At 34.4% G+C, this 27,607-nt stretch overlaps 1 protein-coding gene and 1 pseudogene across 2 annotated transcripts in view; one reads left to right on the top strand and one right to left on the bottom strand.

Moving 5' to 3' along the window:
- The window catches only part of WAPL (WAPL cohesin release factor), a 73,594-nt gene extending 48,366 nt beyond the window's left edge, over positions 1-25,228 (top strand). For both annotated transcript variants that reach the window (XM_061161961.1, XM_061161960.1), the window contains exons 5-19: positions 3,148-3,243; positions 4,306-4,458; positions 4,729-4,865; positions 5,589-5,700; positions 7,518-7,745; positions 10,692-10,803; positions 11,151-11,248; positions 11,937-12,013; positions 14,542-14,717; positions 15,050-15,165; positions 15,404-15,568; positions 17,957-18,164; positions 18,940-19,028; positions 22,288-22,383; positions 22,896-25,228. In XM_061161961.1, coding sequence (XP_061017944.1) covers positions 3,148-3,243; positions 4,306-4,458; positions 4,729-4,865; positions 5,589-5,700; positions 7,518-7,745; positions 10,692-10,803; positions 11,151-11,248; positions 11,937-12,013; positions 14,542-14,717; positions 15,050-15,165; positions 15,404-15,568; positions 17,957-18,164; positions 18,940-19,028; positions 22,288-22,383; positions 22,896-22,961 — 1,929 coding nt within the window. In that variant the 3' untranslated portion in view covers positions 22,962-25,228. The remainder of the gene's footprint in view (positions 1-3,147; positions 3,244-4,305; positions 4,459-4,728; positions 4,866-5,588; positions 5,701-7,517; positions 7,746-10,691; positions 10,804-11,150; positions 11,249-11,936; positions 12,014-14,541; positions 14,718-15,049; positions 15,166-15,403; positions 15,569-17,956; positions 18,165-18,939; positions 19,029-22,287; positions 22,384-22,895) is intronic.
- Positions 17,332-17,421, bottom strand: LOC133070882 (U6 spliceosomal RNA; annotated as a pseudogene).
- Positions 25,229-27,607: the final 2,379 nt, after the last annotated feature.

Below are 27,607 nucleotides of genomic sequence, written 5' to 3'. Positions count from 1 at the left end.
TCTTTTGATGTTCTTTGTTGGTGTGTATAAATGCAAATAAGTTCTGTATCATGTTGTTCGGTCACTAAGTCGTGTCTGACTCTGTGACTGCATGGACTGCAGCATGCCAGGCTCCTCTCTTTGTCCTCCACTATCTCCCAGAGTTTGCTCAAATACAACTTTATTGAATACATTTTTATTTGTTTTAGCGGTTTTTTTTTTTTGGGTGTGTGTGAAATCTTTATGGTTTTCTTTATACAAGATTATGTCATTTGTGAACAGAGAAAAATTTTTTTGATTTGGATGCCTTTTATTTCTTTTTCTTGCCTGATTACTTTTGTTATATGTTCAGTATTGTGTTTAATCAGTGAGAGTGGTCATCCTTACCTTGTTACTGATCTCAGAGGAAAAGCTTTTCATTTTTTTCACTGTTGAGTATGATGTTAGCTGTGGGCCTTTTAAAATATGACCTCTGTTGAGATAATTTCCTTCAGTTTCTGTTGTTGAATATTTTTCATTAAAGAGAGTTGGATTTTGTTTAGTGGTATTTCTGCACCAACTGAGATGATTATGTGATATTTGTCCTTCACCATAAAGGTGGTGTATCACATTGGTTGGTTTTCATGTGTTGAACTAACCTTGCACCCCAGGAATAAATCCTATATATAGTTAGGATGTATAATCCTTCTAATGTGCTATTGAATTTAGTTTTCTAGTGTTTTGTTGAGGATTTTTGCCTCTGTATTTATCAGGGATATTGTTGAATTTTGAGATGAATTAGAACAGTATATCCCAGTCTGCTTTTTATAATAATATTTGTTAACAGAGTATGTTTATGGCAGTTACCCCTTTTATTTCAGTCCTCTGTTATGTGAGTAGATGTCTGTGTATATATACACACACATATATATAAATACACACTCCAATTTTCTTATACAGATGCTGAACTCAGACTTGCACATCATCACATAATAGTTACTATAATTAGTACCATCAGTGATAATACTTGTATAGTACATACTGTTTCAGGCGCTCTAATATGTGTTTTACATATATTCATTTAATCCTCACAACAACCCTTTTGCAGTAGATACTGTTATGAATGCTATTTTATAGATGAGAAAAATATTTAGTAACAAGTAGTAGTAGAACTTACTGTTTATCTGGATTTTAATCCACACCATCTGGTTGCTGTCTCTCCTTTGTAACTGTTAGGTGTATTGCCACTTGCAGTTAACTAGAAGGGGGTCTGTTTAATATATATCTATATTTTGCTATTAATTAAAAACATTTTATTGGAGTATAGTTGACTTACAGCATTGTGTTAATTTCAGGTGCAGAACAAAGTGAATCAGTTATACCTATACATAGATCCACTCTTTTTTAGATTCTTTTCCCACATAGGCCATTACAGAGTATCGAGTAGACTTCCCAGTGCTACACAGTAAGCTCTTAACTAGTTTTTTTTTTTTTTTTAGTTATTTGTTTTATGTGTAGTAGTGTGTATGTTTTATATGTAGTAGTCCCTATCTCCAGAGTCTGTTTAATTTAGAACGTTGGCTTCTGCTATTTTGTTACTGGTGGAACCAGATAACCTTTATATTATCCAAAATATTCTTACTTGAAATCAGTGCTTTTTAAAAATAAGTGCTTCAGGTTTGAGGCACCTGTTCTTTTAAAAAGTCTGTTATCTTCCTGGGCTTATGGCTGTGCTTTGGGTATTTGAGGTTGCTGAAATGAGGGATCTAACAACTAGCAGGCATGTAAATTATATAGATATTGAGAGAAAAATAGTGAGGAATAAAGGTTTAAAAATTTATGTTGAGTCTGCTCTATGTGGTTGTGCCTCACAAGGCCTGATCAAGTCATTGCATAAACTGCTTTAGTTTACTAATACTGCATTACTTTATGCTAATATACAAGAATACTAATGTGTTTGTATACACAGTACAAGTGAGACCTTCTGCTTTATGTAAGTTTCACAGTAGATTCCTTTTCACATTAAGATTTTCTACTAAAATTAGTATGTGAATTAGTTTAAGCTCTGTCTTTTGAAAAACCAGTTCTTCTGGAGCTTAAACAGTTGTTTTTGTCACAGCATGGTTATTTTGAAGAAAATATTTATATAAAAAGATAACTTTGTATGATGCTTAATTCCAATAATGTTACTTCATTGAGGCTAGTAAAGGAAGATGGTTAATTTTTTATGTGGATTTTTGGCCAGCCTTGAAGTATGTTTCTTTTCTTGTACTCCTTTGTTTTTTATATGTAATACTGAAAATACAAAGACTATTAATTATACTCTTAACAAAAAATCTCTAATGAGATTATTTGAAGTTTAAAGGACATAATTTAACATCACTTTTGTAAATGATGGAGAAAATGTTATCAGTCTGTTTAATCAGTTCCTTTTGAAAATGAAGATTTGTTCCTTTTAATACAGATTTAATTCTGTGGATTTGATTATGCAAGCTCATAGTCACTTATCCTCGGTTTTTAAATTCAACGTGTTAAAGCCGAAAGGTCTTTTTCATAAAGTTTATAGTATATTGATTTGGCAGTAAACTAACTTGTACTGGGGTGGGGTGATTTACATCTTTATCCCACCCGGTATGCATTTTTATACATTTTGCATATATTTTAGTGTGTAGTACTGAATTAGATTCCACTGTGTTATGTAATATTTGGTATACATAGAGTATTTACCTTCATATAAAACCTGAAAACTTGAATAATGACACTCATCTGAAAACTCACCAGTTTCATCTAAATGAATAAGGACTTTTACTGCCTGATTTTCATTGTTGGAAGAATGTAGGGCATGAATCAGTAGTATGAGGAATAAAGAACAGGTTGAATTAACTGTATTGATTAGTAAGTTAATATAAGCCAAACAAGAGGTTTAATTTCTTTTCTTGGTTGGTAAGAGTTGCCCAGAACACTGATTGTTGATTTTGTATCAGAATAGGACAGTGGCTCCATATCTGCCGTTGGCATGGTAGGAGCATAGTGGTAATATAAATCAGATACTGTGTGTCTTGGTTTCCCAGTTGGTGCTAATGGTAAAGAATCCAATTCATTCTTTGTGATTTTTAGTTTTAAAATGTGATAATCTTATAAGGATGCAGAGTAAGATGGAAATAGTTGATCTTTTTCTCTTTCCTCTAGTCTCCTACAAAAGCCGTATATAATGCTAGACATTGGAATCATCCAGACTCGGAAGAACTACCTGCGCCACCAGTAGTAAAGCCTCAGAGTGTCACAGTAAGTGAAATATGCTTTTTAATTTCATGTTTGTATGAAGAATATTAAATTAAGCAGTTGCTATCTTCATTCATAATTTGAAAGTCTCTAGCTTTTCTGTTTAATAGTTTATTTTCAACTTCTTCACTGAAATTTAGTGATTTTAGTTTAATTCACTGGCAAAGGATTGTGGGCAGGACAACAGAAATTCTGGTGTTACTAGGTTATGAATGAAAGCCTTAAAAATACTGGACAATTCTTGATCCGCATTTTATGGAATTTTTAAATGATTGAGAGCTATATCAGCATATCCTACACTGATCTTAAAGTGGCTTTGAGTGATTAATTTGTTTTTCAGAGCAGAACTTTTTTCTTGCATTATAGTAATACCTTTCAATTCAAAACACATTTGAAAAAGATTTTTAGCAAATTATTTGCTCCAGAATAACTGGTAGGATCATGCATTAATACTTACAGATTAATAGTGACACCTCAGTCATATGGAGCTGTCAAAGAATGAGTTCTTTATAGACAATAAAAAACAGGGATAGAGATCATTCTAAAATGTAATGTACAGTTCTCTGTCTTCTTGATATATTAATTAAGCTCCTTTTACTAGTATTAAGCCATTATTATGCATATTAGGTATTATTGTGCATGCTCTTATGGCTGACTTTTCCTACCATGAACTGTGGACTCCTATACTTTAAAAGTTCTTTTGTCTATCTGTTGTAGTTTTCCTGTCTATCCTGAGTTGTTTGTTAATGCTATTTATGTATGTCATTTTGGTTCTTTATTCCTTCTAATGATTCTGGAGATGGATAACTAATTGTATGAAATGTTAGGTTGAAAAGACCAGAATAAGCTCCTGAGTGGTTCTTTGTGAGTAAAACACATACAAGTCTTACCTTATAGTGCATGAAAGTTTTGAAGTATCCCTTATGACCTTTCAGAGGTCTCCCCCTACCTTTGAGGGGGAGAATTGGGGTTTTATTACTCTTAAACTAAATTTACCAAGTAGATGAGATGTTACTATTTTTATATATTTATTTAGAGCAACTAATTTAATACCTTTATTAATAGGTGAGGCTGTCTTCAAAGGAGCAAAATCAAAAAGATGATGGAGTTTTTAAGGCTCCTGCACCACCACCCAAAGTGATAAAAACTGTGACAATACCTACTCAGCCCTACCAAGATATAGTTACTGCACTGAAATGCAGAAAAGAAGACAAAGAAGTAAGCATCCATATACAGTTTTACTGCATGTGGATAGAATTTTATATGTAATTTAGCCTTTTGATGTCTTGAGCACATATCAGTAAACTGATACTGAGTTTTGAACCACAAACTTACCTTGTCCTACTGCTACCAATGTTTTTAAAACACTTGTTGGTTGCTATCTAATAAACTTACTTTATACACTTTTAAATAAAGCAGAGCAAGTTCATAGATTTAAATATGCTACTTCATAGTTACAAAAGAGGTGGACTTATTTTTTCTTGGCAGTTGTATACTGTTGTTCAGCACGTGAAGCACTTCAATGATGTGGTGGAATTTGGTGAAAACCAAGAGTTCACTGATGACATTGAGTACTTGTTAAGTGGCTTAAAGAGCACTCAGCCTCTAAACACACGTTGCCTTAGGTAAGATCTTATTTTTATATTTGAAAATTGTATACATGTTCCTTCTCATTAAAATTTTTTAGCTCAGTGGAGCCAAACATTTGCAATTTGTGTTATCATAGGTGTAGGTTATAGCCAGTGATGTTAAAATGTGATTGATTTCTTTTAAGGGACTTGATCCTACATGGACTAAAGAAAGTTGGATGATACAGCATTTTAGCATAGCATAGGCTTCAGTTTCCAGATGCTTAAAAGTGTTATGCCAAAGAATCTTTTCTTTTTTAGCAGCAGATTTTATATATGCAAGTGATAAATGATTTAAGCATGTTTTGATTTGGGTCATCTTTTGCATATATAATGGTTTGAGTATCTTGGTTTGATTGAATTATCCAGTCTTTTGGAATATGTCCAATTATATATTTATAATTTTTATGGATCAGAGACATGGAAGACACCTGAGATTTTTTTGCTTTTCATGGTAGCAGTAATATAAAGAGTACACTGAAGACAATCATGTATTATTTGTGGTTTTTTAATATAGCATACCTAATCACATACTGTGCATCAGTAAGTATTTAATAAATTTGGTTTGCCCATGTCTTTATATTGTGATTTGCATGGGCAATGCTTTGACACACATAAACCCCCACCCCCGAGCACTCTGTTGTTTATTTACGTATTATGCAAATTTAAAAAACACACTAGCTATTTTCAGTCCCCTTAACCTAGTCTGTTTTCTTCTAGTGTTATTAGTTTGGCTACTAAATGTGCCATGCCCAGTTTTCGAATGCACCTGAGAGCACACGGAATGGTAGCAATGGTCTTTAAAACCTTGGATGATTCCCAGCATCATCAGGTATTTAAGTTTCTGGGGTTGAGAAGCATTATTTCAGAATTTTAGTTTATATTTACTATATTTGTTTTTGTTGTTTAGTAGCTAAGTTGTGTCCCAACTCTTTTTGCAACCCCAAGGACTGTAGCCTGTCAGTCTCCTTTCGATAGGATTTTCCAGACAAAAATAACTGAAGTGGGTTGCCATTTCCTTCTCCAGGGGATCTTCCCCACTTGGGGATTGAACCTGCATCTCCTGAATTGGCAGGCAGATTCTTCACCTCCACCAGTGAAGCCCCATATTTGCTAAATGTTTAGAAAAACTTAATGCCAGTATTTTTTGCTGGATGAATCATTTCAGACTATTTGCTCAACATTTTTTCCTCCTTGTCAGTTTATACTGTTAACCACTGTATGACATGACATACCTACCATACTGGATATTTAGTTCTGTAAGCATTGATTACCTCGAATCAGAAAGTACTGGGGCGGGGGGGGGGGGGGGGGGGGGACAACTTTTAGTGCTTTGTGATACTAATAGCATGAATAAAAACTTTGGATATTAAAATTTTAAATATTTTGCTTGGATGTTGAATCCCATTGTGAAAAGGAATCACATCGTCAGTTTCATTATGACTTGACACTTTCTCTTAAAAAATAGAGCATATTTACATTATAAAGGTTAGGTTTAACATTTTCAAAGTTAGAAAATCATTACTAATCATCAGTGGTGGTAATTTGAAATGGCTTTATAATATTTTTGTTCAGGAAAATTTATATTCGAAGTATAGATTAGGTGACAGAATCTAATACTGAGTCTTCTGAAACTGAAAGCAATACACTTAAGCCCAAATGAAGATAAGTCAGTTACCAAGTTGTAGCAGGTTCAAAACAATGAGGGAGAAGAGAAATAAGAATTAATGTGCTTTTTTATGAAGTTATGAGAGGACCAAGGCATTAATGTATATTTTTAGTGGCAGTGGATCTCCAAAGCCTTATTTCCAAATATATTTTGCTCTGTAAGCAGTTAATTAGAAACCTAGTTTGAATTTTGGGGATTTAAAGTTTAAATCTTTAGATAGTTAATTGTGTTTCCGTGCATTGAAATTCATGTAAGATGGAGTACACTTCAGTTAAAATAGATATATAGAAAAAATGTTTACAGAATATCCCAAATGTTGGGAATTATTCTAACATAGACCTTTATGTTCTATTAATGCTTATCTATATCACCTTCAGTACTTGTAGATTTTATAAGCTGAATGTGTTAACTACCTGATCTGAGTGATTTTGGGAGCTCATGATATTAATGATTTTTTAAAAAAACTACTTGGTTCAACCAGACCTGATAGGTTTATTTTAAAGAAATGAGTCTAATATGTTTCTTTGAGCATCCTGAGTTTATGTATTAACACAAACCCAGCTGTGTTTATTTTTTAAAACACATTTACATTATTGATTTTAAATGGAAATTTGACTTCACTATATCATAAAGAACAAAGAGTGAAGTATATTATAAAGTAGAATTAGATAACTGAAAAATGTCTTGTAAAATCTTCATTTAGCACAGAATGGCCAGAAAAAATATAATTCCACTTAAACATTTCTAGCACTGAGACATTCGTATAGGGAATGTCTGTAGAAAGGAAAATTTTAAGCAGTGGTGCTTTATGTACTTATTGAAATCACATTTCCCTAGAATATTTTAGAGGGAGATTTTCACTAAATAAAACATTTTCAAGGTTTCTAAATGTAAACAAATGTCACAATAGTCTTTTGTTGCCTGAAATTGTCACTAATTGCTTACATTAACTTTTTTCCCCCTTTTTGGGTCTGTTGAAGAATCTGTCCCTTTGTACAGCTGCCCTCATGTACATACTGAGTAGAGATCGTTTAAACATGGATCTTGATAGAGCTAGCCTAGATCTGATGATTCGACTTCTAGAACTGGAACAAGATGCTTCTTCAGCTAAGCTGCTGAATGAGAAAGACATGAACAAAATCAAAGAAAAAATTCGAAGGCTTTGTGAAACTGTACACAATAAGCACCTTGATCTAGAAAATATAACGGTGAGTTCCTTCCTTTGGTTGTAAAATGAAAATGTCAGTTTTTTTAAAATGTAGGAACTACATTTAGGCTATTAGGAACTTGAATTGTTAACACTATATGGGTTTTAGGAATAAAGATTTAAAGGATCTTCAGAAAGAGCCATATTCAATGAGCATTCATTTATTTCAGAGTATCTCAGGATGTCTGATTTACTGCTGCAAGGGACCAAGACTCAAAAAGAGGATTCCTAGGCATGAACTGCTCCGTAGAGCAGTGTCCTTCATACTCAGGGTCATGGCCATGGCTATGCTTATGCCCAGTACAGCTCACCATTTAAGATGATTATGTTGCTTTTGGTTGATTTTAAGTTTCACTTTCCTCTGGCTTTTTTTAAAAACTTGTAGAATCTAGAATATCCCCAAAGATTAGTAGGCTAGTGGAAGATAACTGGCCTTGTCATTTTGAAAAAAATAGGATTATTTATTTATATATACCTGACTTTCAGACAGTTGCAACATTATATAATTGTTGGTTTTTCTACTCTCCACTAAACTGAAGACTGCAATATTTGCTTTCAAAAATTACAGAATGCTTTGTGCTAGCCATATAATGACTTAGGATTGTTAATCTTCTTAGTTAAGGTAGAGTAAGGAATAGATTCAGGTAGAGTGGGAGTTGAGGGGGAAAGCAAGTTAACATTAAAAGACAGGGTACAAAATTGATGTCTATTTAGTACTTTCACTTATTAAGATTAGAAAAGAGCTGTTATGCTCAAAGTGTGGATAAACAGTTGTTCTACCTCACCAGACTATTTGTATCCTAATTTTAAAATACATTCATAAAAAAATAAAATAAAATTCATTCATACTTCTAACACTTTGAGAACATATACTGTTTTTTTAATGCTATAAAGGCTTAAGTTTGAGCCTATAATTTTTATTTGCTGTATAATTGAATAAATACAGCTTTTAAAAATTATTGTTACTATCATCATTATAATTTTGTCTCACATATTGTTGAACATTTAGATTCTTTCCAGGCATTTGCTCTTAAATAAAGATGATAAACTTGCTTGTTGAATTTTTTGCCATCATTTATTGAATTTACTAGGATGGTAAATACCAGTATCATAACTGTGCTATGTTAAGTAGTTAACTCACATGATTAAAACCAGAACACACAGTTGCTAACATTAGGATGTGGCCCCCCTCCCCTTCAGCTAATCCTCGGTATTGTGTTTGTTTTAAATTTTAACAGTAGGCATTGTTTTGTACAGTGACTGTCTCCTGCACATCGTTTGTTTTATTCATTATTCAACCTGTTCCTTGAAATATCTTGCTATTCTTAATGTACCATGGAAAGATATTTTTAAATATTTATATTATAATATTAAAATATAATTCAGATAACTGAGCTCACAATTGCTGAATAGTATTCTGATTAGTGATTTGGTTGTGTTTTAACTCTGTGAGAACTATTCCAGTTTCAAATAAAGTGTTTGAATTGTAAGCTATTTTAAAATACTAACATATACTGAATGTAGCCTAAAATACCAAACAGTCCTTTTTATGCCTATAGAAACAAACCAAAAAATTGCTTTTTTGCATCAGATCTTAACGAATGTTTGTTGTATTAACATCAAATTACTATGCCCCTTTCTTCCTAAGCAAAGAAAGCCTCATTAGTCTTCATTTTCACTGCTGTGACTCAAGAGCTAACCCTGCCCAAACTGATCTTATTACATTACTCTTTCAAGGACTTAGAATGAGAATTGAGCAAAATTAAATCAGTTATTGTGGTGTTGAATTCTAGATCTGTATTTGTCACCTTGGACATCAACCTTGTTCTTTTTAAAGTACAGAGTAAAATCTGTAAGGTATAAAATAAAATCTCTTCTAAATCAGTAATATTAAGATTTTTGCTGATGTGTTTTTTGCATTTCTAAATCTAATTTATATTCAGTTCAAAATAGCCCATCAGGACTTACTGTAAACTTGCATCTTTCAAAGCGATAAGCTTTGGGAAGATAACCAGGTCTTTTCAGCTTTGTTACATTAAAGCATTTCTTTTGTTATACTAAAGTTCCTTTATTGTCATAGGAACCAAGTTGCCCTTTTTAAAAGAAATGCAGTAAAAAGTAAAATTAACAATTGAAGGCAAATGAAGGGATGGAAAAAACCTAACCTGGTTTATAAAGATGGCTCTGAGTGTTCTTTGCTTCCTCCAATAGTAGTCCTAAATCATTGTTTATATATCATTTTGCCATAGAGGCCAAAGTATCCAAGCTGCTAATAACCCTGTAGTATAAAGTTTGAAATTGGTGAATATGAAACCCTAAAAAAGGAATTTTGTTCAGAATAGATAAGAAAATATATAGAACAGTAAGAAAAAGACAAGCTACTTTACATGAATATAAAGGGAAGAATATTTGACAGGGGACTTACAGTAAAAGAATTACAGGTAACTAATAAAATACGTGAAAATAAGCTCATTTGCTATAGTTAGAAAACATAAAGCAAAGCAATAAGATACCAGTTTTTACCAGCGGACAAAAATTTTGACACACCCACACCTTGTTTCTGGAGTATTTCTTGCTACAACCTTTGTGGTAAATTAGTCCAGTGTATTGATCTACAGTTAAATATACCCTTTGATTCGCCCTTGAGCCTGCCTATATGATGGTACCAGTATATATTTTATCGAACTGGCAGAACTGATAGACTACTTTAAATAATGGATCTTCTCTAAAAACAAGCCAATTTGGGATAAAAACATTTCTTCAGCTTAAGACTATTCTGATACCAGTTTTAAACTAGTTTTACTTTTAAAAAGCATTTACTGTATTATAAAAATACTGTGGGCTGGTAGCATGCAATTTCCTTTTTTTAAAAAGCAATCTCTAAAAGTGTTGCCTCAGAATTACTACTCAGAGTCAATATTCGTTAATAGTGCTTCTGATTTTTCAGACTGGGCATTTAGCTATGGAGACTTTACTGTCCCTTACTTCTAAACGAGCAGGAGACTGGTTTAAAGAAGAACTACGGCTTTTGGGTGGTCTGGATCATATTGTAGATAAAGGTATGATATATTACACATACAACATTTTTTAATTTAAAACCTGAATATTCTGTTTATATATTTCAAAGAATAATTGCATCAGTTTGAAAAGATCTCTCCTTTTAGTAGCATCTTAAAAATCCTAACTTTTATAGAAAAGGCCATTAACAGTTTGATATTGGAAAGTTAATTATTATAAATTAGAGTCTTATACATTTCAGCATCTCACTGTATAAAACTAAGAATAAATGTTCAGAGAGGTTCCAACACATTGATAGCATGTATACAGATGACCTTTAATGTTAGTAAAGGAGGTAAGTATTAAAGTGATGAGGCGTATTAATCTGTGTCCATTTCCTTTCTCCTAGTGAAAGAATGTGTGGATCATTTAAGTAAAGATGAGGATGAAGAGAAACTAGTAGCCTCATTATGGGGAGCAGAGAGATGTTTACGAGTTTTAGAAAGCGTAAGTATGGACAGCTATTTGAAGAAAATGATCTAATCTTAAATGTGCTATGTGAGACTGTCATAATTTATATATCTCTAGAGTTTCACTTTGGTTAATCCAAATTGAGATTGTAGTGCAGCCTGTTTGTTTTTTGACTTTTATGAATGACTTAGTTCAATGTAGATTAGAATTTATGCTGCCAGTGAATTTCAGGATACATAGACTGTGTTGACCAGATTGGATTAGCTGAGTACTTTATGAGACATCTATGGGAAAACAATTTAGTGTGAATGAAAAGTTCTTGGCACAGATGAAATTCACATTGTTCCTTTTTTCTTCTGGAGTGTCAAGTACATTAAACATCTAATTTTTTAAGTCTAAATGAATCTACTTAAGAACTTTAAAATATTAGTTTATTAAGTTAGTAACAGCACTTTTCTGACATTTAAAGTGCTTGGTAGTTCATTACAATGAATGTATAGTACAGAATATATTAACAGTGAGCAAGCAGTTATAACAGTGATGTTTTGATTTTGTAATAAAGCAGTAGCTCTGTTATTTTAAATTTAGAACATGTCGGTTGTTACTCCCTTTAGACAACAAGGGCTAATTCTTCCTCATCTTTATGTCTTTTAGAGGCTTTGTGTTGTGTGTGAATGAGTGAATGTTACGGATTGCCACAAAATTTCAAAATTTTCCCTTTTAGGTAACAGTGCATAATCCAGAGAATCAAAGCTACCTGATTGCCTATAAAGATTCACAACTTATTGTTTCATCAGCTAAGTAAGTTTTTCTGAAATGTCATGCTGTTAAAGCATTTGGATTGACTCTAAAGGAAGTGCCATTGTCACCTTTCTCCATAAAGTACTTCTGTCTGTCAAATTTTGTGAACAAGAAGCAGTGCAGTAAGGCACAAAAGTTAGGAGTACAGATTCTGAGGCCAGAATGGCTTGAGTTTGGATCTTAACTTCAGAACATCGGCCCTATAGCTCTGAACTTACAGGTTCTTACAGAAGGGGGGTAATAATTGTGTCTACCTACCCAAGGTTGTTGCAGTAAAAGAATTAGTATATATGTTAATGTATTTTAAGTTATATGTGATACATATTTTAAATGTGTATTTTAAATAATTCTAAAAAAGATTTTAAAATATCGTTTGTATATTGTATATAATATAGATTATGTACAATATATATAAGGAGTTAATATACATATGTAAAGCCTAAAACAATGCTTGGCATATACTAGTAAGCATTAGTCCTTATTTTTATTGTAAATGAATTTTACTAGCTGCTTTCTGCTTTTTATTTACACCTATTTTCCCAGATCTGTATGTAGCTTCCTTCATTTCACACTCTCTGCCCAGCTTTCTTGACATTGGGCTAATGATATCACCTCGGTGTGTATAAAGTTTCCAAGTATGTCTCCAGTCTTGGTTCTAGCTTATTAACAGCAGCTTCTTACTAATATGTCTGTTTAGTTGTTGATATCTCTGCCCTGGTACTCTGGCCTATAGCCTGTCCAGCGTTACACCACAGTGGGTTAACCTTCCTCAGGTTTTTGTTTTGTAAAAATAATCCCAAATTCCAAATCTATGTGATTTCTTGTCTTTGGATGTATGCCCAAAGTCCTTAGTATCAAAGGCCCACTATAGCCTGACTGAAGTTTATCTGTTTTTTAACTTCATGTTTTGGAGAATTTCACACAGAGATAAGAGTAGACAATAATATGATAAGCCCCAATGTACACCTCATGCAGCTTGAATGTGATCATCAAACATTGGCCAGTCATGTTACCATCTATATATAACCTTATCCATTCTGCCCTCTACATTATTTTGAAGCAGATTACAGATTTCATATAGTTTCATCCATAAATACTTGAGTATATAATCTGTAAAAGAGGACTGTCTTAAAAATAGAACCACAATAGCATTTTCATCTCTTAAAAATTAGTAATTGCTTAATATTATAGGTCCAATCAGTATTCAGTTCTCCCATGATCCCAAATTTCTAATAGTCTCTAGTTCCCAGTATTCTTGTTTTTAGTCTGTAGGTTTTCCCTCCACCTTGTATTTGTGAGTTCTGTGTCATACTTAATACCCTTAAGGTATGTGTTCTAGTTGTTTTATTACTGTGTTTTACTCTCTCACCAAAGAGTATTTGTGCAAGTTAAATCTGTATCTTATTTTTAAAATGTCTCCTGTATACTTAGTGACTCCTGACAGATGCCTTCTAAAACAACGTTAGGAACCTTTGTGATTAGGAACTTGTGTCAAATGTCTTAGAAGTGTCAGTAGACATTAGGATTGGATGTTTGTGAAAGACCACTTCTCAGACTTTCTGAAGCTTTCAGTAGAACGCTGATAAATGCAAGGATAGTATATTGAATGATTAAACAATATACCCTTACTCTCTTCTCGCCTCCCAACAGAGTTAGTTCAGTGCTACTTAGGCAGTTAACAGTAACAGCATGGTAATCCTGGCAAACATCCCCAAACATCTGAACACATTATTTTAGGTTAGACACAAATACCTTCCTAACTAGAGAGTGTTTTTTAAAAGGCAGCTAGAGGGGAATTAGACATAGTTTTAAGGGTTTTGCATAGTATATAATACATGAAGAATCAACTCACAGTTCACGGATTTCATCATTATCTCGTAGATATTAAGTTAATGGACTTGGTGAATTAGAGTCTCAGAAATACTAGATTACTTTGGGTAGTATCTTGTGAATCTTTAGATGTAGCTGATAGATACCCTTGCGTGACTGCCAGGAGACAAACATGTCAATTAAATGACCTCATGTTTTTAAAAATGTTCTAATGTTTATGAAGTATTTAGTATCTGTTTATATAAGGTTATTATGCAATATTAATATAAACAATATTCTCTACCTGCTGAGAGTTTACATTCTAAAGGACAAACATCTAAATGAAATTCAGAAGTGTCTAGTGCTGGCTTTTAATGGTTTTACCTTGGGTGAGGTGGTGTAGTAGGTTTGTTATGTTGGAGAGATTGGGAAAATTGGGGACAGCTGTTGGTAGTATAAACTTTTGCATCAAGTTTATAATTTTCACTTTGCTTAGGAAAATTTATATTATCAAGTTTCCCAAAATAAAATTTAGCACCTAGTGTGATATCAGACATGTTTGATACATGACTAGATAGTTCACATAACTTCTGGAGTAGAAAAAGATTAATTTGGCAGCCTTTATGACAGATTTAAAGCATTAAGGTCCAAGTCAGTAGAAGTTCTTAATATAACTATTTTTGCTGAGCATAATAGTCTGTATTTTGTCTTCTCTTAAGAGCATTACAACATTGTGAAGAGCTGATTAAGCAGTATAACCGAGCTGAGAACAGTGTATGCTTACCTGACAGTAAGCCTCTGCCTCACCAGAATGTAACTAATCACGTGGGCAAAGCAGTGGAAGACTGCATGAGGGCCATCATAGGGGTGTTGCTCAATTTAACTAATGATAATGGTAAGTCATATTTCCTACATATATTCTCACTGATAGATTGTACAGTATTACATGTAAAAATAAGTTAATTTCCTTGTTTCTTCTCTCAATGTAGTGATTTTTATAATAGCTGTCATGTAACTCATTTATTCATGTATAGATTTAACTTTTAAGAGCTGATACTTTTAGAACCTGCCTTGTGGCTTGGCTTAGAAATATTACAGTTAACAGTATATTTTAATAAAGAAATAACTATTCTTTTTTAAGCTATATGTTTTTAATATTCATGTTAATAGTTTGTCATAAATAACAGTCAGTTACAATTTTCATACTCTTCCCATTCCCCATTTCAGAATGGGGCAGCACCAAAACAGGAGAACAGGATGGCTTGATTGGCACAGCCATGAACTGTGTGCTTCAGGTTCCAAAGTACCTACCTCAGGAGCAGAGATTTGATATTCGAGTGCTGGTGAGTTTAAGTGACTTGTTTCATAAATGCGTGCTTGATATAGTAAAACAACATCTTCGATCTAGATGAAAACAACATCTTTGTTTGGGAAGATCATTATTTTATATACTGGTTTTTAACCATTTTGTAGATGGTAGAGCACTGGCTAGTTTTCTGGCTGCCATTAAGAGTTATGTATATTGTGTTCATTTGCTTTTAATCCTCACCTGTGGTAACTGGCATGTTTTCATTTTTGTAGGGTTTAGGTCTACTGATAAATCTAGTGGAATATAGTGCTCGAAATCGGCACTGTCTTGTCAATATGGAAACATCATGTTCTTTTGATTCTTCCTTCTATAGTGGAGAAGGAGATGATAGTTTAAGGATAGCTGGACAAGTTCATGCAGTTCAGGCTTTAGTGCAGGTAAGCAACAACTTAAAACCATAACCCTTTGTTGCATCTGTCCAAATTCTTGATCACTTGCATCTTCTGTCTCCCTTCTACCTCCTTTCTCTTTTTCTGTTTTCACCAGTTCAGTGAGAGGTTAGAATGTGTACCATTACTTCATTTACTCTGCTGTTTTCAGCTATGACAGTCACTCATTAGACACTGTTAGCAAAAAGCAGAAACAAGGCCCATTTGTTTATGAATCAAAGATAGATTATTAACAACAAATTAGGAATTAACTTCTAGCCCTAGTCCTCTATCCCATGTGGGATAGAGGACTTAGCCCATCTGGTTCAATTCCTTCAGCATTTACTGGTCTGATCTGTGCCCAGAACTGTGTGCACCTGAATACTGGGACATACTTTGCAAAGTTTGTATATCTTTGGAGTAATTTCCTAACTTAGAAATTGTCAGAATATGTACTAATATGTTAAAACTGATGTCCCCAACTCACCCCACCCCAAACACTCCCTTTCCTCTTGTTTATATTTCCTCCCAAAACGACATGTGAGTTTTGGGGTTTTTTTTTTTTTGACAGTGCTGGCATTACAGTTTTTATCTTTTTGCAAGCTACTTTTGTCATTTCCTTAAGTGACAGTAATAATGAACCATCCTTTTTTTTTTTTTCTAAAGTCTTTGCTAATCTTTAATCCTTTTGGTCTTTTTGAAACTAGAAGTGCTTGAACTGTGTTTTCAGGAAATAATCTGCAACTAGATGCCCGTCATTCTCTTTCAAACATTTTGATCTCAGGACTTCTTTATACTCTTAACAATTATTGGGGACTCAAAAGAGCTTTGTTAATGTGTGCTTTATCTGTTGATATTTACTAAATTAGAAGTCAAAACTGAGAAAATTATAAAATACAGGCACACATTCTATTAGCCATTGAAACAATAGCATAATTACATAGCGTGTAGATTCTGGAAAACTCCACCATATAGTAATGAGAGAATGAAAGAAGTCAGTTGACCTTTTAATATTCTTATGAATGCAGTTTTGACTTCACATACTCCCTGAAAGAATCTTGGGTTCCCCTTGAACCTAATTTTAAGAAATACTGCTTAATATAAAAGTTACATTTTACTTTCTTAAGGGTATTAAAGTTTACATACCATTCTTCTGTATATTTCAGCGAGTTTTTGAGATCTACTTGGCATTTAGTTTTCTGGTAGCTGTCATCAGTAATTTAGGGTTTCTCCAGATCATATCAGCAAATATATGAAATGCTTTGTGTACATTCAACATTGTGCCAGCACAGGGAAATCAGTAAGTGAAGGCAAGAGTTTGTTTCCCTTTTAGACTTTTTGGTGTATACTTCCACTGACAATTGTACTTGCATTTTTTTTTTTTTTAATTGAAATATAGTTGATTTACGGTGTTAATGTCTGCTGCACAGCAAAGTGACTCAGTTATACATAGCTTTATTTTTCTTATTCTTTTCCCTTATGACTTATCCCATCACAGTGAATATAGTTCCCTGTGCTATGGAGCAGGACCTTGTGTCCATCCATTCTGTATGTAATAGCTTGTATCTGTTAACCCCAAACTCCTAGTTCTTCCCTCTCCCATCCCCCTCCCTGTAGGCAACAAGTCTTATATCTGTGAGTCTGTTTCCGCTTTGTAGATCGGTTCATTTGTGTCATGTTTTAGATTTCACATAAAAATAATATCATATGGCGTTCATCTTTCTCTTTGTGACTGACTTCATTTAGTGTGATAATCTCTGGTTGTAAAAAAAAAAAATACGGAACACTTCATGAATTTGGTGTCATCTTTGCGCAGGGACCATGCTGATATTCTCTATTATATGTGTTGCTGAAGTGAGCACTATACTTTTATTGATAATATAGCAGTTGAGATTTAGTTCTCAGTCTTTCTCTGAGAACTTGTTTTCTACTTTCTTTGGTTTTTATTTCTTTAAATTTCTTTTAAAGAAGCCATTTGTTTTCCCCCAATATTATGAAACTTTATTCAGTGTCCTTTCTTCCTTCCAGTTAATTTATCCAGGCTGCTTGGATTTAAAGAATTTTTAACTGTTTTAATTTTAACTTTAATTTGTATTTTTTGCTTGAACTTCCTGCCCGTTATTATCCAAATTAAAGGAAAATGTTGGGATTTTCATTCTTAAAAATAGACTGCATACATCATTGGTAGATAATTTACTTAATTGAATCCCAGCAGCATTTATATTTTTGTTTTGTCTTTCAGTTGGATATAGGGCTAGAGCTTTTACTGATACTTAGCCTTTTTACCAGATAGTATGCTTCTTAGGGTTACTGATGTTTAAAAGCAAATAGAGCCTTATATTTGGGTACTTTGATGTTGGTGATCCCTTTTTAATGATCTTCAAAAATGTTTATCAGCTATTCCTCGAGCGAGAACGAGCAGCACAGTTGGCAGAAAGTAAAACAGATGAATTGATCAAAGATGCTCCCACCACTCAGCATGATAAGAGTGGAGAATGGCAAGAAACAAGTGGAGAAATACAGTGGGTATCAACTGAGAGGACTGATGGTACAGAAGAGAAAAATAAGAAGGAGGAGGACGATGAAGAACTTGACCTCAATAAAGGTATATTTATTTTGACTGGTTTATTTTTTAAAGATGTGGGGTTTTTTCCCCCTGTAAAACATTTTTTTAATTCATGTGTTGTCATAATCTTGCTATTTTGTGGCCTCTCTAGTTCAGTGCATACAAGCTTTGCTATTTCGTAGGAGTTCTTCACCTGGCAGTGAGAATGGTGTATGTGCATTGTTGGAAAGATCTGCTTTTCCTCCCTGGGCCTTTCTTTACTCGTCTGTAAAGAGAAGCAGCCAAATAATATGACACTAAGGGTTTTTACAGTTTTGATATTTTGCCCATATTTTAAATTGGGTTGCCTTTTTTTGTTGTTATTGAGTAAGAATTTTTAGAGCCTTGATTATTATTAAGTACCTGGTTTGCAGATAAATTCTATGAGTTGTCTTCTTGATGGTGAAGCTTTAAATTTGATAAAAGTCTAGCTTACCTATTTTTTATATTGTCTTTTGTGGTCCTGGTGGTGTATCTAAGAAACCATTTCCTAACCCAAGGTCACAAATACTTAGTCCTGTGTTTTCTTCTAAGGGTTTTATGGTTTTAGCTTTTATATTAAGGTCCCTCTACCATTTATGGGTTGTCTTTTTTTTTTAATTTGGTTAATTTGTGTGGATATTACATCTTCCTAGCACTATTATCCATGTTTAGCAGTTTTGAAGTAAAGATGACACAGTTGCTGGTTTCCTGGGTGCTTTTGTTTGTTGTAGTTTTTGGTGTTTATATATATATGCACATGCATACTATTAGTTTTCTGTTTTAATACTTTCAGCCCTTCAACATGCTGGCAAACACATGGAGGATTGCATTGTGGCCTCATACACAGCACTGCTTCTTGGGTGTCTCTGCCAGGAGAGTCCAGTAAGTAAGAGTTCTGTGGTGTTTTATGTTATCCTAAAAGAATTTCATTGCAGCCACGTCACGTCGTTACTTAATTAACTTGTTACTTTATTTTTCCCTCCTGTTAAAAACTTTTAAATATTTGGTGAACTTTAGAAAGTACATTTCAAAGTAAGAGTATATTGGTTTTGATGAGAAAGTTCCAGATTGATAGAGGAATCAATTCACATGTCTTTGGTTGAAGTAAAAGAGCATCATATGAGACCTGTGCTCACTTGGCTTAAGGTGGAAAAGTTTAGCCTCAATGATATCAAGGATTCATAATTTCTACTTTTAAACTCTGCTGTCCTCTATGTGTTGTCTTTTGCTAGCTTTCTTCATGCACCTATGCTGACTCTGTGTCTCACCTAGTTAAATAATGCCCAGCAGAAGAATGTGGCCTCTTTGTTTCTCTGAAACAGCAATGGTTTCTTTTCCCTAGGACTTTTCCACACCCAACGCAAAAAGCAGACTTCCTTCACCTTGGCCAACATTGGCTCACATGCCTTTGTTTGATCTACTCATTGGCTGGGGAAATGGGATTACTGTGTGAGATTTAGATCATGATTTAACTACGAAAAGGATGTGAATGTGTACACAATTGGGCTGAATCAGCACAGAAGTGGACATTTCTGGCTATTTGAACAGTCTGCTTTAAAATGGAGGACACATAGGATTGATTGATTGATTTATTTTTAACAGAGAGACCCAGTAGAAGAGCCAACTTTTAAAATAGAAGAGAGATGGGTTTTTTCCCCCTACAATCAAGGGCGTTCAGGATGCAAGAAAGGAGATCTGTTGTATAGTGGGATGGCTAGTTTCTCTTCTCTTAAGACTAGAGGACTAGAAGAAAAGAACATAATCATGATATGAAGGGCTTCTATCAACCCACCCACATTTCCTCATTTTTGCCATCGAGTTTTCTGCATTGTCATTTTTGTTCTTCCTGTGTACCTTATTTGTCTTAAGTCCTGTGTATTTTTCTGGATCTTCCTTGTTCATTTATTCTATATTGTAGACAGGCTCTGATCTAAGTGCACACTGGCCCACTTCGTTGTGCCCCTTGCTGGCACAACTGCTTTCAGGATCGAGACCAGAGTTCTTACTGTGGCGCTGGAGGCCCTGCAAATCTTTATTTCCTTTCCTGGACTCTCTTCAAGCTCAGCCCTTGTCCTTATTACCTTTAAATTGAGAGATTTTAAGGGCAAATGGGAAGCACCAAGCAAAAAGAAGGAGGAAAGCATGCCCCCCCCACCCCCCAAAAAAAAGAGTGGGTATGCTATTTAAAGATTTTTACATATTTTGCATACACCCTGGTTTCAATTATGTTCTTAAATAATGAATCTTAAAATTGAGTTTTTTTCAGATGTGAATTATTTCTCTCTCGTGTCTAAAGAGAGGTTAGGTTGTAGACAATATTGTGAATTTATAGAGCCCAGGATGTCTTTCTTACCTTAGGGATCATTATGATTAACCCTAAAAAGCTAGCTGATTCCACAGAATGTAAAAGAAATTGGTTTGCCCAGTGTTTAAGTGGAGGAAGGACAAGAAAGCAGGTGGATATGCAGTAAGGGCTATTTTAAGGTAAAGTGCAGCATGTTTAGGAAGCCCAGGAGACTCGTGTTATTTTCCATTACCCAGGATACATCTGGTGCATTTTAATGGTCAGTCTTCTCTCTAGTCTTTCTGTTCTTGCTGCTCTTAACTCTCCATTCCTGAAATCCTGCATACCACCACCACAGCTAACTTCCTTGAGAGCACATCTGATCATGTTAACTCTCGTCAGTCTCACTCTCGCCAGTCTTTCTTAACTCACTGTCATTTAGGAAATGATAGCTTTGTTTACTGCTGTAAGACTCCAAACTTATGCTTCTCCAATATTTTATTTTATTGAAGTATAGTTGATCCAGTATTAAAATCTGTCATACCCCTTGGTTACTTTTCTAAATTTCTGAAATAGGCCATGCCATTTCACACCTTTTTTTACCTCCTGTACATTACCATTTATTGCACACTGTTTTAAAATAAATGCTCTGACCCTCCTTCCTATGCCTCGGCTCCTTATTTTGTTGTTCTCTGTAATGTGTTGATAGAAAAGGATTTGATTTGAGTTGTTGAGAAGCTTTCACCTGAAACCTAGGATCTAATTATTCTGAATGAGAGAAGTACACTTTTCTATTGAGCTATCTTCGTAGACAACATACTATTCTTCCCACCACTGTGCTATCATGTCCTTTTCCTTGCAGTTGGTTAAAGATGTTTTTAAATCCAGCATTCCTTTACCTCTGCAGTTAGTTACCATAGCTATTTCCCTCACGATGTATTCTTCAGTATATTCTCAGTATATTTTTAAAATACAAGTATTTAAAGATTGTAAAATCTCTCAGGATTTTAGCTGCAAGGTTTTACTGAGTAGCCATAAAAGTGGGAGAGAGGGGATTGGTTGCAAATTTCCTAAGAGGGTAACGTGTACTCTTCCATGTCTTCATCAACAAAAATGAAACCAAAAGCATCCCTCTTCCTGTGCTGTTTTTTTTTTTGGTATGTGCTTTTTATTATAGGTGAGCCTCCTTAGAAGAGGTTTTCCTTTTATTCTTTATGAATCTTTAAAGCATTTTAAGTACATATTGAAATAGAACAACATTTTAAGCAGGCCATGTATTTTTCTTACAATAAACTGGTTTATATACAGTTTAGCTGCTTCTTGCTAATAATGGAGGGAAACATCCTAATCTGTCCTGACATTGCCTACATTTTCTTTCTATAGATGATACTAGATTTCCTTTGGAAAGATACAGTTAATTCCTAGCCTACATGAAGAATTTTCCTTGATCTTTTTCTTTATATTCCTAATCAGCTTTTTGGATACATTCTCAGTCTGCATTTCCTTGCTATTCTTATCCTCACCCACCCCGCCCCGCCCCGCAACAATGCATTTTGTTATTTCAGGCATTTTTCTGTGCATTTACAAAAGCAAATATGCACATAAATGTTTCTTTGTAGTCTTTGGCAGCTTTATCTTTTTCCCTTCTTTCTGAAGATGGGATAGGGTGGGGTAGGGAATGGATTCACAGGGTCACAAAAGTTAGAGTGTGGAAAGGGAAATTGCATATTAACCAAGGAGTTTAAGGACCTTGTAGAAGTTTGAAATAGGATGTGTGCCAAAACCAACAACACAGTGCAAGGTTCATACTCATGTTTTCTGCCACCTGACCAGTGTTCCTTTGATTTGTTTCCTTAGATCAATGTGACCACTGTGCGGGAGTATCTGCCAGAAGGGGACTTTTCAATAATGACAGAGATGCTCAAAAAATTCCTGAGCTTCATGAATCTTACCGTAAGTAACTTCCATTGCAGCTTCTGTGGTTTTGCATATGACACATTAATGACAGTAGAAGTACAGGACTTCTCTGGCAGTCCAGTGATTAAGACGGCACCTTCAGTGTAGGGTGTGCAAGTTCAATCCCTGGGCAGGGAACTAAGATCCCACATGATTTGCAACCAAAAAACCAAAACATAAACAATACTGTAATTAAAAAAAATTTTCAATAAATACTTTTTAGGAAATGACGGTAGAAATACAAGTACTATGGCCATCATGAATAGAAGCAAAAAAATGATTTTCTTTTAATAATTGTGTGGTTTCTTTAAGGTAACTGAATTTTAGGGCCAAATATATTGATAGTATTATGAAAGCCATAGTTTAATCTCACCTTGTTTTGATTCATAATGTTTGGTTTAATAAGGCTAAATAGTTTAAGCTGTGATTCAGTGCTTTGGAAAATTAACTGTTACTCCCTCTCCACTCCCACCCCCTCTCGCCTCCCACCTCCACTCCTCCCTTTCCAGTGTGCTGTTGGAACCACAGGCCAGAAGTCTATCTCTAGAGTGATTGAATACTTGGAACACTGCTAGCTGCTTTACCTTTGCTTCAGGTGCTCGGTAATGCTGGAGCTATACTTAGACAAAGAAAAGCCACGAGAGAAGCCCTTGAAGATATACCAAGGACATTCATCAGTATCATTCATATTTGGATTTTTAAGGCCACCTGATTTCTTCTTCGTCATGCATTCTGCATTTGCTAAATGACAGTTACTACATCAATCTACAACTATCAAAAATGAGGGAAAAGGTTCAGGCTGTTAACAGTTCCACGCAGTATTTAAACACACTTTGGCAGAATTTATACGCTCCCCTCGTCCTCTTGCTTCATTCTGGGCAAGTTGTCAGGGGAAACTTGTGCTGCTGTTAGTGCAACTGCTGTGTATGTTGAGCCACTGTTGTCATGCCAGCCAGGTGCAGAGGCAGCTTAGCTACTGAGGTATTGAATGTTCTGAGGACATTCTAGACAACAGCTTAGTTCCTTTTTCAGGCTCATTTGCTTTTGCTTTTTTGTTGAATGATTCCAATCGTAAATAAAGCTTTTAATAATTTTGTGAATTTTTTTTGTTGTTGTTCCCTGAACTACTGTCTATATTTAAAATTAGATGGAATCCAAAGACACAAGGGATTAGTATATTTTTTTATTCTTGATTTGGTTTGGGTTGTTGAAGTATTTTTCACCTTTGAGACCATGACCATATTCATTATCATACCATAGTAAATCATAGCTATAGACGCAAGAAAACAAATAACAGTTTGAGGGAATATAAGATGATGTGCCCTGTTAAAGGATGAAGCAAAATAGACAAACCCAGGGTAGTTTACCCTTAAAGTTAGGGAAGACTCTTGAAACATGATTAAGTTTTGAGGGAGAACTCTCTAGATATATTTTCTAATGTTCAATACAGTAAATATAAGGAAGCTAAAACACCAATGTGGAATTCATGTTTCCAGATAACATGTATATTCTTCGATAAGAGTGACAGGATCAAATGCATAAACGCAAAGCCTTAAATTGTTGGTTTAGAGAAGATCCTTTTTCTTCATCCAGATTCTTTTAGTTCATAGAACATTGTGTTGTCTGGAGCACACAGTAACATATTTTATATATTTAATTTTACAACATTGCAAATTTTTATTGTATTATTGTTCAAACCACTGGTTATACATTTTTTCTTTTTTACTTATTGGGCCTGAATACAGGCTTTCCAGAGATTTCATTTAATACTTTAAAATACCTTTCAGGTAGTTATATCATGTTTCTTCATTGGATTTGTAAAACTTGAAGCCATAAAAATATTAGTTTGGTGTGTATTGGGGAAAATAGCTAAAAGTCTAATTTTTACCCATTTAGACTTTGTTATTTCCTTGTATAAAGTGACAAATCGGGGCTCTTGGATCAGTGCCAGCTGTAATGTTTTTTAATGCAGTGGCTGCCTTTTATTGTCTTCCTATTTTTGATAATGCAGATTGTTGGGAAATCTATAAGGAAGTAACTGATTCCAGTCAAATTGTTTTCTTCTTCTCCTTCCCACCCCAGTCCCCCACCCATCACCTTTTAAGAGCATAGTATGCCAGTGTAACTTGGGAATGATTGAGGTTGTATTTGCCCTGAGTATACAAGCTAGCTTAGCAAACTATTTTAAATGCTTATTGGTAAATGATATCCATAAAATTGAATTAATTAAATTATTTTAAAATACATTGATATTTATTAATCATTGGATTTAGGAAAAGGAGGAGATTCTTAGTAAAACTGACTTGTTGAATGGTAAGGGATATTATAAAACATTTGGATAAGAACAATCAGGGCGAACTACATTTTTCTGTTACACTGGTAATCATTTGAGAATTGATTTACCTCAGTGTTTAACAGTTTTTTGTTTTGTTTTGTTTTTTAAATAATAACTAATTGTCAAGCACTGATAGAGATGCAGATTTTGGTGGGGAGTGGTGGGGGAGAAATCACCTCACCAAACGCAGTGCATTTGTGTGTTTTTAACCCTCAGAGAACTCTGCATTTTAGGGTACTTGAGGCTGACTTGCAAATTAACTAAAGTTTTAAAGTAACCTTTTTTTCCATTGTAAATATTTCTGTAAATACTACCAATTGGAAACTAGAAGGTAGAGTACTTTTCTGAATCCAATCCTATTTTTATTTTATACAGTATTTCTCAGCTGTGATCTTTGGAGCAAAAGCCAACGGCAGGAAAAAAAATAGTTTGTACCAGTTTCATGAAGTATGTCTTTGGGTTTTTGTAAATAATTTTAACTCAAATAAAATTGCTACTTTCAATACACATGTTGTCTTTAACATAAATCTATTGAACTATTTTGGAGGAAGAAGACTCACAAACTTGATACAGCTGACTAATGGGAAACATGAGATGTGTCACTTAAGTGAATTTCACACTTTGAAAATGCACATAAAAATTTAACCAGTTTTTGTTAGACACTATGTATATCCCTGTGTTTTTAATAAGACTCATCTGAATGTAATGGCAACTCAGCGACTCACACATGAGGGATGGCGGTTTTCTGGCTGAGTGGTTGTGCCCTTGGTATGTTATTAAGTTGCTTCAGTCCTTTTGCACCTCTGAATATGACCTTTGCATTTGCATTTTGAAAGCTGCTTTTTAGTTTTTCAGGTTCTTGTTAGTTGTCAGCCTTTAAGTTTCCTGTACTTTTTCAAGTGGGTTCCTCAACCTCTACTGAATGCTTTTAACTATAAACCCAGATGAAACGATCTGTCCTGGGAGCTTCTGTCTGCTTTTCCCTCTTATACACATAGAGGCAAGTATATAACCATGTTTAAGAGTGCAGGCTAAAGAGATAGAAATATCTTAAATCACATGTGTAAATTTTGAATATTACTGCTGATGTTTATGGACTTTGAGCAAATTCCTGAACTTTTTTTCTGTTTATTCAACCAGAAATAGGGGATGGTACTGGGTTGGCCAAAAAATTTGTTCTGGTTTTTAAGAGTTTTTTTTTTTTTTGCCAACCCAGTAAGTACTTAACCTCAGTGCTGTGAAGATCAAGATGGTACACATAAAGTATTAGCAGTGTTTCAAACAGGTCTTGGCAAATAGTAGCTTTTATCAAACAATTTTCACTCCATCAGGAAATTAAAATGTAAAGAACAGAGGAGAATAGTGTGATAATTTTAAACACCTGAGATAATAGCTTTTCATATCACTGAGGGCATTGGGTTTGAATTACTTTAACAGGAAATCTCTAATTAATATCTTGGTAGTAACTAACAAAGCAGGGGGAAACGAAATAAGTGATCATTAAAATGTTCCAAACAAGTTTTTATACACTAGAAAGAAGGACCAGAAGAGGTTCGCACAGTTCACTGTCAGTTAATGATCTCATACAGGATGCATAGATAAGCAATTTGATATAGAAAGACTTTAAACTGAAGAAAAAATTGAATACTGTTAAATGTTTTGATCAAACCTCTATTTCCTTTGCTTATATGTCTGCAATTTGAATACTCCAAAGGTCATGCACTGGCTTAAGGAACAAAAATGGAAAACCATACCTGTATACCACCTAGATTAAAGGGACCTGTCTGCTATCCAGAGTTGTATAACAGAGGGTATGGGTAAATAGAATGTCAACTACAAATTGGCACTTGAATCTACCTCTACAAGGATTAAGTCATGTGCTGTTGCAGCTGCTGATTTTCAACACCCACTAAAAGGAATTCAGGGTGCACAGAAATGAGGTGCTCTGTGCTGGTGTGGGGGGTACTGGGGGGGCATTAGCAGAACAGGTCTTCAGATAGATATTTCACGAGCTGATTTTATTAGCCTAATTGTATCTCCTCATATGGAGAAAAGCACTCAAATCCTTCACAATGATAACCGTTCATCTTTTTTTTTTTTTACCTGCTGAAAAATTTTTTTTTTTTTTCCTTTTTTTTTTCATTTATTTTCACTAGTTGGAGGCTAATCACTTCACAACACTGCAGTGGGTCTTGTCATACATTGACACGAATCAGCCATGGAGTTAACATGTATTCCCCATCCCAATCCCCACTCCCACCTCCCTCTCCACCCGATAACCGTTCATCTTGACTAGTAGAAAGCTTCATGAGACTAGCAGAAACCTGGAAAAATGTGTGCCTGACTGCATGTACTCACCCTTCACCAAAATCACATATATACTGTCCTTTCCCCACCCAACCTCTTTGGAGCAGTTTTTCAGAGCTATCTGAGGTGCTGCCTAAGTCCACAATACCTTACTTCCTACAATAGCAAACATTTTTAAGGAGACTTGGCAAAATGACCTAAAAGTCACACGGAACTGCAAAGGACCTGAAAGAGCAAGACAATCTTGAAGAAGGGTATACGCTACAGACAAGAGGAGCCTAGCAAGTTAGAGTCCGTGGGGTCACAAAGAGTCAGTGAGCAACTTTCACATACACTTTTGAACTTCAAGTTCTGCTACAAAACTACAGTAGTTAAAACCATGTGATAATAGCATAAGGGCAAACAGATGAGTACAGCAGTCTAGAAACAGATGCACATATGATACATCACCAAATAATTCTTGGCAGAGGCACCAGAGTGATTTTTAATGTGGAAGTACTTTTTTAACAAATTGTTCTGAAACAACTAGATACCCATTTTTTAAAAATGACCCTACCTCTTAATCAAACACAAAAATTC

Source organism: Dama dama, chromosome 15 (genome assembly GCF_033118175.1).
Source record: "Dama dama isolate Ldn47 chromosome 15, ASM3311817v1, whole genome shotgun sequence".
Taxonomy (NCBI): Eukaryota; Metazoa; Chordata; class Mammalia; order Artiodactyla; family Cervidae; genus Dama; species Dama dama.
The sequence above is the reverse complement of the archived record's forward strand: the minus strand, read 5'-3'. Positions and strand labels throughout refer to the sequence as shown.